Genomic DNA, 18,976 nt, shown 5'->3' on the forward strand with positions numbered 1-18,976 from the left:
GCTACACAATCATGGGGAAGACTGCTGACTTGACAGTTGTCCAAAAGACGACCATCGACACCTTGCACAAGGAGGGCAAGACACAAAAGGTCATCGCTAAAGAGGCTGGCTGTTCACAGAGCTCAGTGTCCAAGCACATTAATAGAGAGGCGAAGGGAAGGAAAAGATGTGGTCGAAAAAAGTGTACAAGCAAGAGAGATAACCGCACCCTGGAGAGGATTGTGAAACAAAACCCATTCAAAAATGTGGGGGAGATTCACAAAGAGTGGACTGCAGCTGGAGTGAGTGCTTCAAGAACCACCACACACAGACGTATGAAAGACATGGGTTTCTGCTGTCGCATTCCTTGTGTCAAGCCACTCTTGAACCACAGACAGCGTCAGAAGCGTCTTGCCTGGGCTAAAGAGAAACAGGACTGGACTGCTGGTGAGTGGTCCAAAGTCATGTTCTCTGATGAAAGTAAATTTTGCATTTCCTTTGGAAATCAAGGTCCCAGAGTCTGGAGGAAAAGAAGAGAGGCACTTCATCCACGTTGCTTGAAGTCCAGTGTAAAGTTTCCACAGTCAGTGATGGTTTGGGGTGCCATGTCATCTGCTGGTGTTGGTCCATTGTGTTTTCTGAGGTCCAGGGTCAACGCAGCCACATACCAGGAAGTTTTAGAGCACTTCATGCTTCCTGCAGCTGACCAACTTTTTGGAGATGCAGATTTCATTTTCCAACAGGACTTGGCACCTGCACACAGTGCCAAAGCTACCAGTACCTGGTTGAAGGACCATGGTATCCCTGTTCTTAATTGGCCAGCAAACTCTCCTGACCTTAACCCCATAGAAAACCTATGGGGTATTGTGAAGAAGAAGATGCAATACACCAGACCCAACAATTCAGAAGAGCTAAAAGCCACTATTAGAGCAACCTGGGCTATCATAACACCTGAGCAGTGCCACAGACTGATCGACTCCATGCCACGCCGCATTGCTGCAGTAATACAGGCCAAAGGAGGCCCAACTAAATACTGAGTGCTGTACATGCTCATACTTTTCATGTTCATACTTTTCAGTTGGCCAACATTTCTATAAATCCTTTGTTTTTATTGGTCTTCAGTAATATTCTAATTTTCTGATATGATGAATTTGAGATTTTCATTTGTTGTCATTTGTAATCATCAAAATTAAACAAAATAAACATCTGAAATATATGAGTTTGTATGTAATGTATGAATATAATATACAAGTTTCACTTTTTAAATGGAATTACTGAAATCAATCTACTTTTTCATGATATTCTAATTTTATGACCAGCACCTGTACATAAGGAGGGAAACTCATATTAGGGAGTCAATTTAAATATTTACATACGGTACACCACACATAAGATTCTGCAATTCCATCCTCTATTGTGGGAATGACAGGAGCATTTACCATGATTTGTGAAAGCCTTTAAAGGGGTGTTTAGCTGCTGACTGGAGGCCAGTTATCTGAGCAAATATTCTAATTCTGACCAAATAATTGTTACTCAGTCTGCTCTAAAGTAAAATCATCCTACAGGAACTTGATGTGAAGTATTTCTTTATCCTATTAATGCATGTTACTAATCAATGTTAACAGGAAGAATGAGGCTTTTAAAGAAAAATCTACTTCATGTCGAAGTTTAAAACGATTGTCTATATTTAGGGTGCAACTATGAATTTCATACCATCCACTGGAAAAATGCAACCTATGGAAAAAAAAAATATATCTGGATGGTTCAAATTACTTGGTTACTGTTTGACAAAACAAATCCCGTAACTTTGCAGATTTAAAAGGTCTGTTTTGTTGCTAAAACCCCATTTGATGGTATTGGCTCATCTGTAAAGTTATTGGAAATTGAAGATGTGTGGCAATTTAAAAGATTTAGTGAATCATTGGAACAAAAAGGTACCCTATGGTTGTTATACTTTTTTTAAATACTTGTCCACACCTGGAAAATTATATTATCCAGTTCTTTATTTTTAATACTGCTCCAAGACCCTGGATCTAGTTTCATTATTACTGTACCTTGGATTAAACTATACTGTTGTAACCTTTTAAGAGAAGTATTAATTTAAGCCCAATCAGTAGCTTTCTATTTTGGATATGAATTATCTATAAGCTTAAATTTAAGAGACAGGGTTAAAAATGTGATCTGTGCAGAAATAATTCAATACCAGCAAACAGTAGTCGGTCATTTTTTCCCCCAAAAGTTTTTATTTGATGACAATATACAAGAACATCTTGAGCATGAAGACACCCGCTGGCTGTCCGGGCTCACTGCAAGGAGAAAACAGAAGCATTAGTTTCAAAGCAAATTTAACAGACGACAGCAGCAGGATAATTTGTATTCGTTACTTGCAGACAATTATTTCAAACAGTAAAGCTCATCAGATTTTAGGACATGTTTCAAAGTTAAATATTCACACACAAGCTTTAGATTCAGTTGCCCCGTCCCTACAAGCACACACCATAAAACCTTTTACCAACATGCAGCACTCCATCTTTGGTCCAATTAGCTAAAGATTTCAATTAATAAAAATATTTTGTTTGAATCTAAGCAAAGACAGGGTTAAGCCCAGTAAATAATTACATTATAGAAGAGAAAGACTAAACTAAAGGAGAACACAGACTTGAGGAAAACTACTGGGAAAGTAGTGTGACATGCATGACACTGCTCATGGCTGTCAGTTTAGGATGTGCATTACAACAGCACACCATGCTTTTCTACTTTGATACCTGCAAAACTGAAAACTTCATTTCTGTAAAAGAAATCCATGGGAAGCAAAGTGAGGAACAAAAAGTGGAACAAAATAAAATTGACATGTTAAAGTTTAAACATGTAATAGAAAATATCCCTGAATAAACCTACATAAAGGCTGCATTCACCACACCCAGGACCTAAGTCATTATACAGCCAAGAATATTATTAATAATTAAGCTAATAGCCAGAATAACAAAGTGAACGTGTAAAATACGTTAAGGAAAGCCAGCTTTGTAAATCTACAAATTTACTGGGGTGGAGGGATGAACAGGATACTACTAAACTACACAAGGGGATGTCCAAAACTAAAAGCTACCACATTAGCTTAGCTGTAGCACTGATTAGTAGCAGGAGGGGATTTAGCTCGCTGACAAACTATGGCTCAGATATTTCAACATTGGATGCAACTTTTACATCCAACAGGAAAAGCACTCTGGCTTCTCTGTTAGACAAAGGCAGGAGTTAGCTGCCATCTATCAAGCCAGGATTATCAGCACAGTGCAGTTAATCCTCTTATGGGATACATTTACCTTCTAAAGTTCCCGAAGACATTGAGATAAAGTTGGAAAGATGAGGAAGAAATTAAAATAGTGAAAAGCAGTGAAAAAAAAAAAGATCTTAAAGATGTTTGAAAAAGCATAGATATGAAAGGAACTGACTTCAGAAGATCACAAGTTCTAGTAAGGACAATCTCCTGGAATAATAGGACTAATGTGTTTCATTATCACAATACCTTTTTGCCAGCAGCTCCAACACTGGCCTTCTTGATGCCTCGTACTTTCTTCATTCTGTTCTTGCGTTCCTTGCGCTGTTTCCTTGAGGTCTTCTTTTTCTCATACAGACCATGCTAAGAAAAAAAAAACAAAAACAATTACCATCACAGCTCTTCATTATCAACATACACAGGGTTTACTTTACACTCCAGACAAGTGCTTCTAATTCAGCTGTCAAGTTTGAAGGAATCTTGACAAAGGTCACTAGAGGGTCATATAACCCCAAAACTTTTACTCATGCCCCTGGTAATCTAGATATGGTTACCTGGACACGAGTAATCTGAATAAACAGCTGGGGAGAAAAAAAAAAGTGTTGCGCAAAAATGCAATTCAGAATCTGATCAGATTCATCAGGATCATAATGAAATTGTAATCTGCCTGCGAAGGTTGGTTTATGTCAATTGAAAATCTGATCAACATGGATGGAAACTATCATCAGGATTGAGTTATGATGCTCGGGTAAAGCTGACCTAGGTGTCCGTGCTTCAACACAAACCCCTCTGAAGGTGGCTACATGTTATCAGCATGTTCAATTTGGCGCATTTTTAGTCTAATAGGCTATGCTATTCCTATTATTTTCATATAATGGAGCAATCTGTTTTTTTTTATTTGTTTTTCAATTCGATTGAGAAATTTTAAGCATGCAAACATTAGGGCCAGTTATCCATTAAAATTTCAAGAACCAATTGGTTTTAGATTATCAAGATCTAGAATCTGTTTTAATCTCAAATTTGATTACTACCGTCAAATATGTTTGACTGTGAGTGCTTAGTTATGCAAAATATAGATACTAGTGATATATTAACATGGAACAGCAAATTAATAAAGTGATAGTAGTGAACCTAAATGTGTGAGCCGTGAATGCCAAGTGACACATGCATTATTTACCAATCTATGGCCAAAACAATCAATATTTAGGAACCGATATAAATTGTAAATTGTTTTGGTAATCACAGCTAATAGGAGCATTTACCTGTGCAATCTAGCAACAGCTTGCCAAAAAAAAAGAAAAGGTGTGAATTTCCTTCTGACTGAGCGCTGTGACCCATCTGAAAAAGTTGAGTGTCTTAATTGAGGCCACGTAGCAGGTCATTATCCTTTTTAGATTCTACTGAAAAGGGTAACTAAAAGAATCCAGATTAGATGGTCTTCTGGTCTCTGCTCTATACTCCTGAGATTATTTTTGCTTTGTATCTAATCCCAGAGTTTTACAAACGCCTTAATACACTATGGAAACTTTAGGCTGATTTTAAGCTGAAAAGAATATGCTGACAACAGATCAATAGGAGGGGGACTGTCCTGATATCAAACATTATCTAACCAATATCAAGTCTCAAATACGTTCTATAACAGGGGTCTTCAATTCCAGTCCTCGAGGCATCCTGCACCTTTTAGATGCACCTCTGCTTCCAGACCAAATTAAATATTCAAATTAACTGCTCAGTATGGGTTCATTTTTAACAAGAGTCCTACTAATGGCCTAAATATTTGATTCAGGTACATTCCAGTGGAGATGCATCATTAACATTAACATTAACACCAGGCCTCAAGGTCTGGAACTGAAGACACCTCAAGACAGTGACGCAACATTCCCCATACTGTAAGTGGACCGAGCCTTACGTTAAAAAACAGTTTCAAGTTCAAACGGCAAACTGCTTTGGTGCAGTAATGACTGAGCAGGCAGGCACATAAGACTTACAGGTATGAAAAGCAGCAGAAAGGCTTGCAGTAATACCTAAAAATCCTGGAATTTTAGCTGCATGTCTGCAATACATACATGCACCAACAGCAGCATACTTCATATGAGTCAGTAATTTCTTTAAGTTAAACTGCACAACTAAAGGGAAATCTTAAATTCAAATCAGCCTCAACGCCAAGATTTCTACTAGAACAGGTCAAGCTATTTAAGTTCTCAATGCTGATTGTGTCGTTTCAAAAACAATTTAAGCACACAGATGAAACCACCTTTTTCATCACCAAAAAACTTCATAAAACCACATTCCTTACCTACAAAATTATTCAAATCAAGTTGTACTTTAATGCTAAGCACCACCTTGAAAGTTGTGTAGAAACGCCAAAATATACTCCTTTTTTTCAGTCTGTTGAGGTTCACAGGAAAATTGTTCCAAACTCACCCTGGCAAGTCTGTGTTTGGGCTCGTTCTTCTTGGCGTAGTCTAAAGAATCGTAGACCATGGCAAAGCCTGTCGTCTTGCCACCACCAAACTGAGTCCTGAAGCCAAAGACGAATACAACATCGGGGGTGGTTTTGTACATCTTAGCAAGCTTCTCCCTGATTTCAGTCTTGGGGACTGTGGCCTTGCCAGGATGGAGGACATCAACAACCTACAAAGACATAAAAGCGAAGAATGAACATCTTGCTTGTAAGACACATTATGAAGATGCTGGCTGAACATGTGAGAAATTACCATCTGCTTCCTCTGAAGCAGTCGGTTCGTCATAAACTTGCGGGTCCTGACTGTTACTGTGTCGTTCTGTGGAAGCGAAAAAGAAGCCGCAGCCGTTAGCTTTATTCAGTACATTTAATTTGATGCAAGCGACAGAGAGGAAAGCATTAGCAATTATCAATTCCTGAAGATGTTAAATTTTCCGAAATATGTAGTAAGTAAAGAGCCTCTCGTGGAGCTGGAGTTCAGTCAGTAGGTGCATCTGATGCATTTAAAAGAATTAGGCAGCTTAACTTTGGCACAAAAAAACAAGAGTTTAGACAACCAAAAAGAGCAAATAAACTGTCGCAAAAAAATTAAAGACATGTAATTTCTCCTCCACTGCTATATTCTACATATTTACCTCAATTACATTGTTGTTGGCTTCAAACAACCTAATCATTCAATTGCTGCAAAAGAGGCCAACATATTTTCTGTTGGGATTTTCTAACTCACAGCCATTATTTTAAACATACAAGCAGTTTGACTTTTCTGATTTTATATGGCTTCTATAACTGATAAATACACCTACACTTAAACAGATTGTTTAAATACACTGATTTAAGACAACGACTTTATAAAAGTGTACAAGCAAAACTGATCAGGTTCATACAGGTCTACAAATTCTACAACTAAGGACAATACTTCTAACAGATTTTTACTACTTGGCACTTAACAAGTACAAATACGTTGAAGTATTACCTTAGGAATTACCAATCTCTGGTAGTTTGGAATAAAAATTAACTGATATCAAGTTCTTTCATAGCCAGACTGCTATATTACTATATTTGAGTGAACCAGCTGCAGCAGCTCTAGTTATTTTAACATGTTCTCACACATGGGCCGCGCTATTAGCATCACTGTGGACGCTAACATTAGCTTAGCGAGATAACGAAGATCTTACACTTTAAAAAAACTCCGCAAATCAGGGGATACATATCCGATTTAATTGTGACGGCGAATATGACAAAAATTATTGAAACTCGATTAAAGCAGGGAGAACAGGCGTTTATATTAGCCAGGCAGTGATCAGATTTGCTACATTTCAAACTGTGTTAATAAACGTTGCTTAAACTTTTTATTGCTGACCTATATTGACAAGTTATTATAAAGAAAGTGAGAACTATCATATAATATGTTGAACAGATGTGTTGGTGTACGGATGCCCTTGATATTATACGGATTTTAGTTGTAGTTTTCTCTCCAACACTCACCATTTTGACGCCGGCCTCGCTCAGGGACGTAAAAGAGGAGGAAGGACCAGCGGGTGCCCGGATTAATGCCTGCACAAAACCAAAGAGGGAGTGCAGTGGTACTGCCTGACGTAAAATACGCAAATCTACGTATGTATTTAGTAAAAGTATATTTTTAGCATTTTCACACTCATATATATATGAGATGATTACTCCCCCCACAAGCTTTTATGGCTTACTTGACTAACAAGTTATACAGGTAAATAAGTCCTAATTTTAAAAAAATTAAATTTGTGAAAATTATGTTGGGAAACATTCTAAACAAATCTATTTTATAAAAATTACAATAGTTTATTTAGAATTAAGCATTTTTATAGTTTTATAGTATTAAGTTAGAGATCTACATTATCTGAAACGTTGAAAAAAGCTGTTATTTTTCATTTTATTTATTTCACTGATTTAATCAGTAACCTGAAAAACTATTCCAACCACACGAAAAATAACATAAAATAAAAACATGTGCAAAATGAACTGATGTTTACAAAAATCTTCGGAGGAACTGACTAGGGTGGAAACAATTAATCGGATAAACCAATTATTCAAATAATTGTCAGCTAACTTAGTAATCGACTAATTGCCTTTAGCTGACAGAGCAACTTACCTTGAGCAGCAATTATACCAATATAATAAAAAACATTTTGCTTTTAAGATAAAATTCTTTTTGATCTGTCAATATGCCCTGTCCAGAACTCCTCAAGTGGAAAAGTTTTAGTCTCACCTGGGTTAATTTTGCAAAAAGTCTTCTTTAAGGAACCTTTGGCTATCTGATTATTAATCAGTTAATCGAAAAAATTATCAACAGATTAGTCATTTTCAAAATAATGCTTAGGTGCAGCCCTAGAATGGACACAAAGTAGGTAAAACAAATTTTTAAAATTTTAAAAGATCACACTCATATATGAATTGTGTATGAAATATAAAAATATACAATATTGCAAGACTGGTGTCTCAGGAACATCAATAAACCTGACTTGATATCTAACAGAAGAAGGCATGCCATGGATGACATTGTCTGTTTCAGTGGACTGTAAATATTTACAGAAAACTCTAAGAATGTATACCCAAATATTACAGATTTCCTGAGTTTAGTTAAGCAAAAATGAGTTAATATCCAATTTGTCTTTATTTTGATGAGCCTCTGTAAAGCTCCTGGTCCATTTCACTTGGACGGTTGGAGACACAATCACAGAATTGCCAGTCGGCTGTGGGACTCCTTTCCTTTTAAAATATTGTAATTTCCACAGATATCATAGGACCGCAGCTGCTAAAAAAATCCCAGCCCTCAAAAATTTGCTAAACTCAAGCAAGTCCACCTTATTTACCTTGATTTACATTTCAGCAAGACGTGTTCTCCAGGTCATTTTTAAAAAAATAGTTACTGCAATTTGAGTGAATTCAGTATGTTCACTTAACAGGAATGAAAGAATGCAAAGGAAAGAATGCAAAAACACTAAAATAATCTAATACAACCTCACATAACTTTACAAACATTATACTGCATGGATTAAATTGTTGTAACACCATGCAAATTCACAATTGTTACCCTTTTACCAATACAGGCAGAATAGCTTTCCCCAAGTCAGGTTCAGTCGTTTTCTTTTACTTAACCATTATTCCATCAGGACCTGAGATAAACATCTCCAAACATTTATTCTTTATCATGCTCAGTGCTGCAAAATATCTTGCATGTGCAGAAATTTTGGAAAAAAACAAAAAACAGGAAGACAGAATCTGTTTCAGAATTTTATTGATCTTGCAGCAACGGTGTCCATTTTCATTGGAGTTTCTTTGAAATAAAGTTATTTTGAAATCAGAACAGAAGGTTACAGTAAGTTTGTCTTTAATTTTCTTCAACAAATATTGTTAAGCCCTCGTCGTTGAATTAAATTGATTGGAAATTAATTTGCCACCTGTGATGCCTCAGCATGAAGACTTATCGGCCAAAAGGTGAAATGTTAAGATAATTTTAAGCAACCTGTGAGTTAATTTTTCACCAGACTTGCTAAAGGTAATTACAAAGCTAAAGGGAATATAAAATATTTGACAAAGTTCCCAGTCAAATGGAGAGAAATAAAATAGAATAAAAACAGTATCTGTTTCTTCATGTCTTTGCCAATAAGAACCTAGGGGTAAAACAAATAGAGTAATAACTGGGTTAAAATGGAGGAGTGGCACTTTTACCATTGACTCTTAATGACTTAATGTGATCACGCTCCAAAACTTCACACTAATCTGAGTAAGAAAATTACCAAGAAACTAAAATACATTGCCCTCTGGTGGAGCAACAGATAACCTGTTTCAATGCCGCTTTGAAAAAATAAACATCTGTCGGAAAGTACAAATCGATGGCAAGAAAACTGGTCACTGCATTTCATGTTAGATAAGGCATGGGCAGGCAGGATGCATCAAAATAATAATGTCAAAGAGATTGATGTTTGGATAGGGACAGCATCTTTAAGAGCCCACTGCAAACAGGGTTTTCTGTTTCCTTGACAACAAATCTAAAAAGGCTTGGACAGATGGAACACCTTAGTAAAGCCCCAATACTAACAAATCATATTTAAATATAAAATGTTTATAAAACATTTCAATTCATTCAAGTGTTGTGTGTTTTTTTATACCACCAAAAAGTGTAAAGAGGAATATTAACCCATTTGATGTCTGAAGATTTCCAAACCAGCCATGTTCTTCCATGTACCTCCTCCTATTAGAACTGATCTGAGCGAAGGCTGGGCTTTATTTTAGAAACTTAAGTTTAAATTTATCAAATGTTTTATGCATCAATTAAAATTTAATCATCCGATCATCTCAAATTTTATAAATTCTTGAAAAAATTTGTTAAAAAAAAAATTTCACCTGGAAATTTCTGAAGTAAATTTAGCAGCCAAGTGTTAGGACATTTTAAACTATAATCTTGGAATGGTGTTAAAATATTCTACAATGGAAAAAAAAGAATAACAGCATTCGTTTTAATAACTGGAAACTAAAAGATCCACCCGGTTATGGATCCTAGAGTTATTCAAGTAAGGATTATCACATAAATGACGTGCTAAATCGAGTCTTTAAAAACAAAGATGGAAGAATATCAATGCTTTTAAGCAATTCTAGGGGCAAAACAGTACCAATTCTTACTTAAATTAATATGGAATAATGATGATTTTCTAACAGAAAGCTGTAAACTAACAATTATTTGGATGCAAAATATTGAGGTCCCTCTTAAATTCAAAATTATTACTCAAAAAAAATTTTTTTCAGTCAGACAAAGCCAAATTTTCTGACTCGGCCACTAATTATGTGAATGTATGGTATACTAAATCATACTGGGTTTACACACATTACACCCAGCAGTGAGACAAAGAGCTAACAAAGATGGCTGCCATGAGGGCTCACAACATTGGTTACTACAAGCCAAGCCACTGGCATATTCAGTGCCAGGTTATTTTCTTAAGCTGGTGCGGATCCAGGTGGTTAGATGTCCATTTCAAACTGGGCGTCTTCAGCTTAAAGATAGAAGAAAAGCAGAGAGAAATTTTATTATTTCATAAATAACGATAAACAATGAGCAGCAAAAGTGAAATATAGGAGCCTTTTTTAAATGCTGCTACAGTAGACAGAATTCATGTCCCATATCAGGTATCATTCAGATATTTCGATGAAATGTGTACGAAAAAGCTTTAGCTTGTACCAGAGGGCATACAAGGAGCATCAGCATGAAGTGACAATTTCTAGATTTCCAGTCATTTTCCAGAAGAAAGAGGAAAAATGGATTGCAAGACCTGAGGATCACAGCCCTTGTTCATAGTTCAGACAATTGTATCATAAAGATTCATGTTTACAACTAATACTATTTAGTTATTTACTCAATATAAAGAGAAGCCTACAAAAAAAAAAAAATCGTGCAATTATAATCCCAATGCCTGTTTTATATTTATTGTCCACTTGATGGCAGCATAGAGCAAATAAAGCATCACTGAAAGCCCCAGGGCCTCAGGAGGCTTCATCTAGTCCCCATTTTTACCGAATAATAGAGAATGTCTTCCACGACGTCCGCATCACCTACCTTCTCAAGTGATGAGGTTTGTTTACATAGATCATTTTAAAGATAGTATTTCATTAGTCTGTGTAGGGTATAGATTTCAGTACCGTCTCAGTTCATCTCTCTCAACTTGCCGTAGTTACTTTCGAGCGTAATGGGCGATCTCGCAATCGCTAGTTTGTTGGCTCTGGGCTGCCGTAGCGCAAAGATGTCTGCCTCCATGGCTGCGAGACCCGCTCCTATGTAATTATAAATAACGAATTCTAAGGCAACGCAAAGATTAAGGTTAAGAGGCTGAGCTTGTAGATGATGATAAATAACATAGTTATGTATAATATATTACATTTCTGACTGTATATCCCTGTAATTATTACACACTGTAGCTTTAAGTCCTGATGGTTAATGAGGAATCAATCGGCACAACCTTCATTAGAAAGCCTGAATGGCCGCCTGTCACGGCAGCTCCTTAATTAACTATGTTCCTCTTCTTAAAATCTATTTTTAGATGTGTTGCAAGTTTTATTTTTGTCTGTGTGTGCATTTTATGGAGGTGACTGTTTTCTTTACACCAATGTCCCCACTTAGAGAAAACAAATTTCTATTTTATTCATATTAGGACAAAGTGATTCAAATACAAATTCTGACATAACTGAAGGACTGAGGTAACAGAACTCAAAACAGAAATAATAGCTTTTCAGAATTTCTAAAAAAGTAATAAAAAGTGTTACTTTTTTAATGAAGAATAAATAATGAAAGTATATGTTTAATCTGATTAAAAATCCTTAACAGTTGCACACAGGTGCAAGACACATTAGATACACATGCTGAGAACAGCTGCCTGTAGAAGGAGGTATAACTGTTAAAGATGCTGACAGTCATGTTGTTATGGAAGCGGCATCTATCCAATCAAAATTACGTTCACCTGATAGTTATAAATTGCAGGGAAACAAATTATGAAATATCTACACAATATTTTAGTTCTCCCAACAGAAGCCATTTTTTCTCTTCAAATTTACTGCTCCATGTCACACCAGGAAATCGTCAGTCCTTTTAAAGGCGTTGTGTAACGTGTACAATGTACAGATGTTTACTTTAGAGAGTAAGTCAGCAGCCAAGCAATAAAAAATAGAGGCATGCAGGTACAAATGAGGTTATACATAAAAAAAAGAGCATAAAAGGTAAAAACTCAGAAAACATTGTGTAGTCATTAAGGAATGACATCCTTAGAAATGATTAAAACTGTCAAGATAAAATAGAAATAAAAAAGCAGCTAATTTACATAGAAAAAAAATGTTTAAAAAAAAAAACAAAAAAACACACCATATATGTAGAAAACGTTTACTGAGTCAATAAATACTGTGCAACTAACAGCTCAGTTATAAACAATTTATGGGATTGCTGCACGGTCAACATCCCAATGCAAGTGAACGTCTGCTATCTGCAGCCAATGACTCGATGCAACCTGCTGGGGTTTCTTAGATAGAAAACATCTACCGTATTTTCACGACTATAAGGCGCACATAAACGTCTTTTTTTCCCTTCAAAATGTGCGGTGCGCCCTATGGTGCGGTGCGCCCTGTGTGTTGCAACTGCGACTTTTGAGACCACCTCATTGAGGAGATGATAAAAGAGTGGCTGAATGTAAGGAGACCAGGTGTTTTTTTTTCCACTCATCACCACACCATCGCTGTTAATCTGACTCCATGCGTGCCCATCTCACAGCTGATGTGAAAAACATGATGAAACAAATTAATGCTGTGCTCGCTGTGAACCGGACCCAGCAGGTGCAGCAGAAGCAGCGAGTTTACATGCAAAGTCAACGGTTGACGAGCGTATAGACGCAGCAAAAGGTCCCGCAGCGCAGCAGGTGCAGCAGAAGCAGCGAGTCGGGAGCGCACCGCCAACGCGCTGCTGCTGCTCGAGATGGAAAAAATTGAAGTTTTGCTGCTGGAAGCGCCGCATCAACCAATCAGAGAAGCTGATCTGGGAGCTGACAGCGAGACAGACACAGCGCTCTGATGACAAATGATTTTAAAGCAAATGAAAGGGCTGGATGGATGAGATGATGAAAGCGTGGCTGAGGGAGGTGTAGGCTATGTGAGGAGACCAGGTGGTTTTTTTCCACGCATCACCATCGCTTTATGTGACTCCATGCGTGCCCATCTCACAGCTGATGTGAAAAAAAAGGTGAATCAAATGGACGCTGTGCTCGCCGTTATCCCGGGGGTCTGACAAAGGAACTTCAACCGCTCGACGTCGGTGTGAAGCGCCCGTTCAAAGTAAGGCTGCGAGCGGCGTGGGAGCGATGGATGACAGACGGAGACCACAGTTTCAGGATAAGTGGAAGGCAGCGCCGGGCAAGTTACGCCACCGTTTGCGGATGGATTGCAGATGGACTAACGTGTCTGCTGGCTCTGTTCTTCAAGCTTTTGCAAAAGCCGGCATTATTTCTGAGGAGCTGCGCTGCACGGAAAGTGACTGACAGCGAAGAAGGGGAAATTGGCATGTCTGATTTAGCGCAGCTGTTTAATTCAGAAACAGAGGATGATGACTTTGATGGGTTCGATTAATACTTTGTAATAAATACATGAATAAAGCACAATCATACTCAGTTTTGCTCCCGCTCTATTTTTCTACCTGAAAACTTAATTCAACAGCAGCCTCTGGGCGCGTCTCCTCCTCTTCACCGCGGTGGCTGGCAGGTGTTTTTTCATCTAAATAATCTAAATCTTGCAGCTATATTTGCTGTGATCAGTGGGAATAAAGTAGTTTTAATATGTTTTTAAGTGAGAAAGGCCACCTGAAAACTTCATAATTGCAGTCAGTTCATCCAGATTATCTATTTCTGTCGGAGGCGCTCAGACCCCCACATACCAGCGGTGCACCGACAGCAGAAATCTCTTCATCAGCAGCCTCCAAGTTCACCGGCGGCTGCTGGCAGGTGTTTTTCATCTAAATAATTTTAGCTGCAGGCACCAGGATACCGTTAATAAAAGCGAACATATTCCGTCGGCAGGTTTCAGGATTTTAAGTTAATTTAGGAGTGATCACAGCGCTGTGTCATCTGCGATGTGTCCGTCTCATGGCCAGCTGCCAGGTTTGATTAATACTTTGTAATAAATACATGAATAAAGCACAATCATACTCAGTTTTGCCCCCGCTGTATTTTTAAATACGCAGTAGAGGTATTTAAAGGTAGTAGAGGACATGTACCGGTATATAAAAAAACGCGCCCTATAGTCCGGTGCGCCTTATGTGTGTGTTAAATACAGAAATGGGACACATAACTGAGAGTGCGCCTTTTAGTACGGTGCGCCTTATGGTCGTGAAAATACGGTAACCATTTTGTCTCTAAAATGTAACCGAATGTTTCTCTAAAGGTCTTCTAGATCACAGCCAGGTGTTGACTGAAGTATAAGAACTGACTAAATTCTGATTCTCAAGATTTAGAATTGATTCTTTCTCAGTTGATTTGGGTCTGATCTCAAAGTTTTTATTAAACTTAGGTATTATTAAATGCCTTTTTAGCCATTAGATGTATTACATGCTACATGCATGTAGTTATGCAACAAATTGATACTAATATTGCATTAACAATCATCTGTAAATTAATGAAGCAATAGTAGTTATTGGTGGCTGTAAGAACAGTGGAAAATGCATTTTTTTTTAAATCGATCTTTATGAATCAATGTGAGAATCAGTCAAAAATTGGAAAATCGATTTTTATTTATCACAGTCCAGCTTGAGATGATGTGCTTTTATTTAATTGCTGCTATATAAATGAATGGGACTGAATCGAGTTTGTTAAACTGTCTTTTTCAAACACACAAGCTGGGACTTGATTAATAACAGTAACTTTAACTAGAACAATGCCTTATGCGTGCATGACAAAAACGGCTATGCTGCTCAGCTTGTTTCCTTATCACCTCCAGGCTGTGATGTTGCAACTGCCTTTCAGATTGTCATATAGCTATTTTCAGCTGTTTCCTGAAATGTTTTTTCTCCTGCTAATAGTTTGACCTACTGGCATACGCCTTAACATCACGTCAAAAGCTGCAGGTTTCTATTTTAAACCTGGTCTGTCCATGTAGGTCATTCAAGTTGGCAAGCCAATTGGATTTATGATCATCTTGTTCAGTTATTTTCACCTAAATGTTGCCACTTCAAAAAATAGATGTAACACATTAGAAAACAAAAGAGATGAGAGTCTTTTGGTGTAACTCCCACCTGTAGCGGGCTTGCCCTCATGGTTTTTGATGTGGTTGTTGGCTTCGTTCTTCTGGTTCTCATTCAGAACATGTAGACTGGTCACTCCAGGGATGACAGGCAGGTGTGCAGGAGGGGTCTGAGCAATGGGGGAATTACGCCTGTCCAGCAGAAACTTGCGGTCGTAAATGATCCGGGTTCCTGCCAGGAGACACATGAGGTTTATTTTGCTGATCTCCCCTCCCAATTGCATGATAAATACTCTGAGAGGGTGCAGCAAGAGCCTGTTCACACACATTTAACCGGCTCTCAAGGAACACACTGAATCCTTACTTCTTCAGTTTTCTCAGGATGGAATGTAAAAGCTTGCAAGTTATAAAACAGTTAAAAATATGGATAGAGTACATGTTTGCATGCTTATTGTTGTGTAGAGATTTCATGATAGTTATGTTGTCCACAAACGATCCAGGGTGTGGTTAAAGACAAGAAAGTCTTATCTTATTCAATAAAATTGAAAAAGCAAAAATCCAACATTTACTGTTTTACTTTTTTTTTAAGTAAAGAAGGTGTATATTAATCACGTTTCCCTGCTCAACAAGCACAAACCTTAAAACTAAAGAATTCATACTGTTATTTCTGTTTAAGAAACTTAAGATTTGCAAGAACGAATTCAGAAAATACGCTTTAATTCACAGAAATGTGCTCCCCTAATGAAACAGTGTGATACATTAAGGGGGGGAGCTTGGATTCCAGAGATTGTGAGTTCAAAACCCACTCCCACAGACTGCCACTCCTGGTCTCTGAGCAAAAGACCCTAAAACCCATCCTGCTCCCCGGGCACTGCAAAAGGAAGCCCACTGTTCCCCAAGGGGATGGGTTAAATGCAAAGAGTGAAATTCGTTGCTCTGTACTTGTAGCAATGTTATGACAATAAAAACGCTGGGAAAATAATGTCAAATATATAATGCTTAAAACTGGGAAAGAATAAAAACATCTCGACAAGTCCTAAACTTTCTCACGGATTACTAGTGTGCTATTTTGGAAATATTATGATTTCAGTGTTTTTAGTACATAGATAATACTAGTGTTGCACCAATGCCATTTTTTGACCCAATACCCGATACCTGGCTGTGCACTATCGCAGATACCAATACCGATACAATCTGTTTTTAAATTAATGTTTGTGCGTATATATGAAGAACTGCATACTACTTGAATGTAAACTAATTGTCATCATGGCTTTGTCAAGCTGCAGCCTACCTTTGTGAAGCAGGAAAAATACTAATGCAAAGCTTATTACCCTTAAATGTAAATATTCAAAGTTCACAAATACTCTCAAAAATGTAAATATTTTACAGTAATAGTTTTTACAGTAACCTAACAGAGATATAACCCTAACCCTAACACATGTCATTATATGTTTATATAATTGTTTAGGTGGCTCTTTTAAATTACAAAGAAAAGCACCATATTTCCATGTACTGTCACAGGAGAAAAATAAATCACTGCACAGTGTAGCTTGATGTAGATGGTGCCCAGGGTCAGGGATTCATGAGAGGTTGATAAATCAGCAGGTCTGATCTTTAGAAATAATAATAAATAATTTTAATAATTTCTCTCCCTCTGATCATTAAAACAAGGTGAAGTTGTGCCACAGAGTAGACTTTTGGTAACACTGTTTAAAAGTTCATAGCTCATCTTTAGCAATCGGCATTTTTATAATTTGGCTTAAATTGAACCATTGCTATATGTTACAATATAACAGAATCACCTATTAATGACAAATTCTAGATATATGAGAACCTTGTGAAAGAAACTATTAGAATCTCTGCGCTCTTAATCAGCCAATCAGGAGGCAGCTAGGGAACAAAGAGGCGGGTCTAAATCTTTGTTTTTGTTTTGATCAGGATGACAAGGCAGCCTAGGCCACGCTCTCTGAGACAACTACCACTTAGTGGAGATAGAAGGAGTAAAATCTAATGAATGTACACATTAAAAGGGGTTATCTCACCTCCAGGAGTGGTGGAAAATAAAGTGCCTCCAGGGGTGGTACAGTAGTCATGAGGTAGCTGCGTTGTGTCGTTGATCAACACCGTCCTGGTCGGGATGGCCCTGCTCTCGCTAAGCTGACGACTGGTCGACATTTTTTTTTCTTCTGGTGCCTGTTCGGTGACAAATTCAGCAGCTACAGAAAACTGTGGTGCTAATTTCCCGACGGACGGTGGAAACCCGGGCCGTTCCCTGCTTTTTTACAGCTTCCCGAAAGCTTTCTTGGCTCTCCTTTCGTCCTCCCAGCCGTCAGCGCCGTCCACTCCCTCAGCAAGGCAGGAAGCACGACGAGCTGCGGCCGGAAATGACGTTCAGAGCGCAACGTCACAAACATGGTTCTTTATATTTAGCCTTTTTTTTTATTGAACAAAAACATTAATTTAAATTTTCAAGTAGGAATTTTCACTTTTCTTTCTTAGAAAAAAAAACAAAACAAAAAAAAAACAAAAAAACAGGCTATATTCAGGAGATCAACTTAACATGTGCAAGGTAACAGACATAAATAAATAAACAAGCAGTAATATTACAACCAATGGAAACTTACAAAACTTAAAAAAGAATTAAATTAAAATAAAAGAGACTCACTCATTCTGCAACAAGACAGTTCCTTGCGTCATTTTAACTTTAGAGATTTTGTTGAGTAAAAAAAAAAACACTGAAATTTTGACATGTGTATATGTCCATATTTGTCGACTAACAGAGATATGAATAAATCTTTGAATAAAGATTTTGAGTTCTTTTTGAAATGTATTAATGAAGGTTTTTGATTTTTCCATTTACATACATGTATATGATATCTTCCCATACTTATGACAATATTGACCATGTCGGATAAATCCTTCGCAATGTCAATGTTCTTGTATGTTAATATTTGATTTGTCTCAAAAGGTGTTATATTGTCTATTTTGTTGCTTAACCAAATATGCAGGTTGTGCCAAAACCAACCTTTGACTCGACACCAATAGAAGAAGTGTTCAATAGTTATCTCTGTTAGCCGACAATTATGGACATATACAAAAACTATGTAACGACATGTCAAAATTTCTGTTTTTTTGACTCACAGAATTGATAAAGTTAACATGATGTGAGGAACTGTCTTGTTGCAGAATTAATCTGTCATTTATTTTAATTAAATTCTTTTTTAAGTTTTGTATGTTTCCATTGGTTATAACATTAGTACCTGTTTATTTGTCTATTTATTTCTGTTGCCTTGCACAAGTTAAGTTGATCTCCTGAATATAACTGTAATTGTCTCTTTTTTATATAAGAAAGAAAAATTCAGATTCCTACTTGAAAATGTAAATTTGTTTTTTTTGTTCAATAAAAAAAATAAAATAAAATAACTTTCCTCATTGGGACTAATTGACTGGTCCATGAGGCAGACACCCTGTCTAAATTTAAGAGTAGTAGTTTTTGAAAAAAGCTTATAGTAAAAGTGGCTCAT

General features: G+C 37.1%; 2 protein-coding genes across 3 annotated transcripts; both read right to left on the minus strand.

The window, feature by feature from the left end:
• Positions 1-2,199: 2,199 nt before the first annotated feature.
• Positions 2,200-7,321, minus strand: rps24 (ribosomal protein S24). 2 transcript variants are annotated; one of them, XM_038293098.1, is made up of 6 exons: positions 7,203-7,321; positions 5,971-6,036; positions 5,678-5,887; positions 3,503-3,616; positions 2,745-2,767; positions 2,200-2,285 (listed from the first exon to the last, which is right to left on the minus strand). In XM_038293098.1, exons 1-5 carry the CDS (start codon positions 7,203-7,205, stop codon positions 2,762-2,764), a joined length of 399 nt encoding a protein of 132 aa, XP_038149026.1. In that variant the 5' UTR covers positions 7,206-7,321; the 3' UTR covers positions 2,200-2,285; positions 2,745-2,761. The 2 variants fall into 2 exon arrangements, with proteins under 2 accessions (XP_038149026.1, XP_038149027.1); XM_038293099.1 differs by lacking the exon at positions 2,745-2,767 and having other exon boundaries at positions 2,210-2,285.
• A 1,650-nt stretch (positions 7,322-8,971) lies between these two features.
• Positions 8,972-17,825, minus strand: eif4ebp2 (eukaryotic translation initiation factor 4E binding protein 2). Its single transcript, XM_038293030.1, has 3 exons — positions 17,495-17,825; positions 15,505-15,684; positions 8,972-10,741 (listed from the first exon to the last, which is right to left on the minus strand). Exons 1-3 carry the CDS (start codon positions 17,625-17,627, stop codon positions 10,710-10,712), a joined length of 345 nt encoding a protein of 114 aa, XP_038148958.1. The 5' UTR covers positions 17,628-17,825; the 3' UTR covers positions 8,972-10,709.
• Between the last annotated feature and the right edge of the window lie 1,151 nt (positions 17,826-18,976).

Source organism: Cyprinodon tularosa, unplaced genomic scaffold (genome assembly GCF_016077235.1).
Source record: "Cyprinodon tularosa strain WSP-4 unplaced genomic scaffold, ASM1607723v1 ctg32, whole genome shotgun sequence".
Classification (NCBI taxonomy): domain Eukaryota; kingdom Metazoa; phylum Chordata; class Actinopteri; order Cyprinodontiformes; family Cyprinodontidae; genus Cyprinodon; species Cyprinodon tularosa.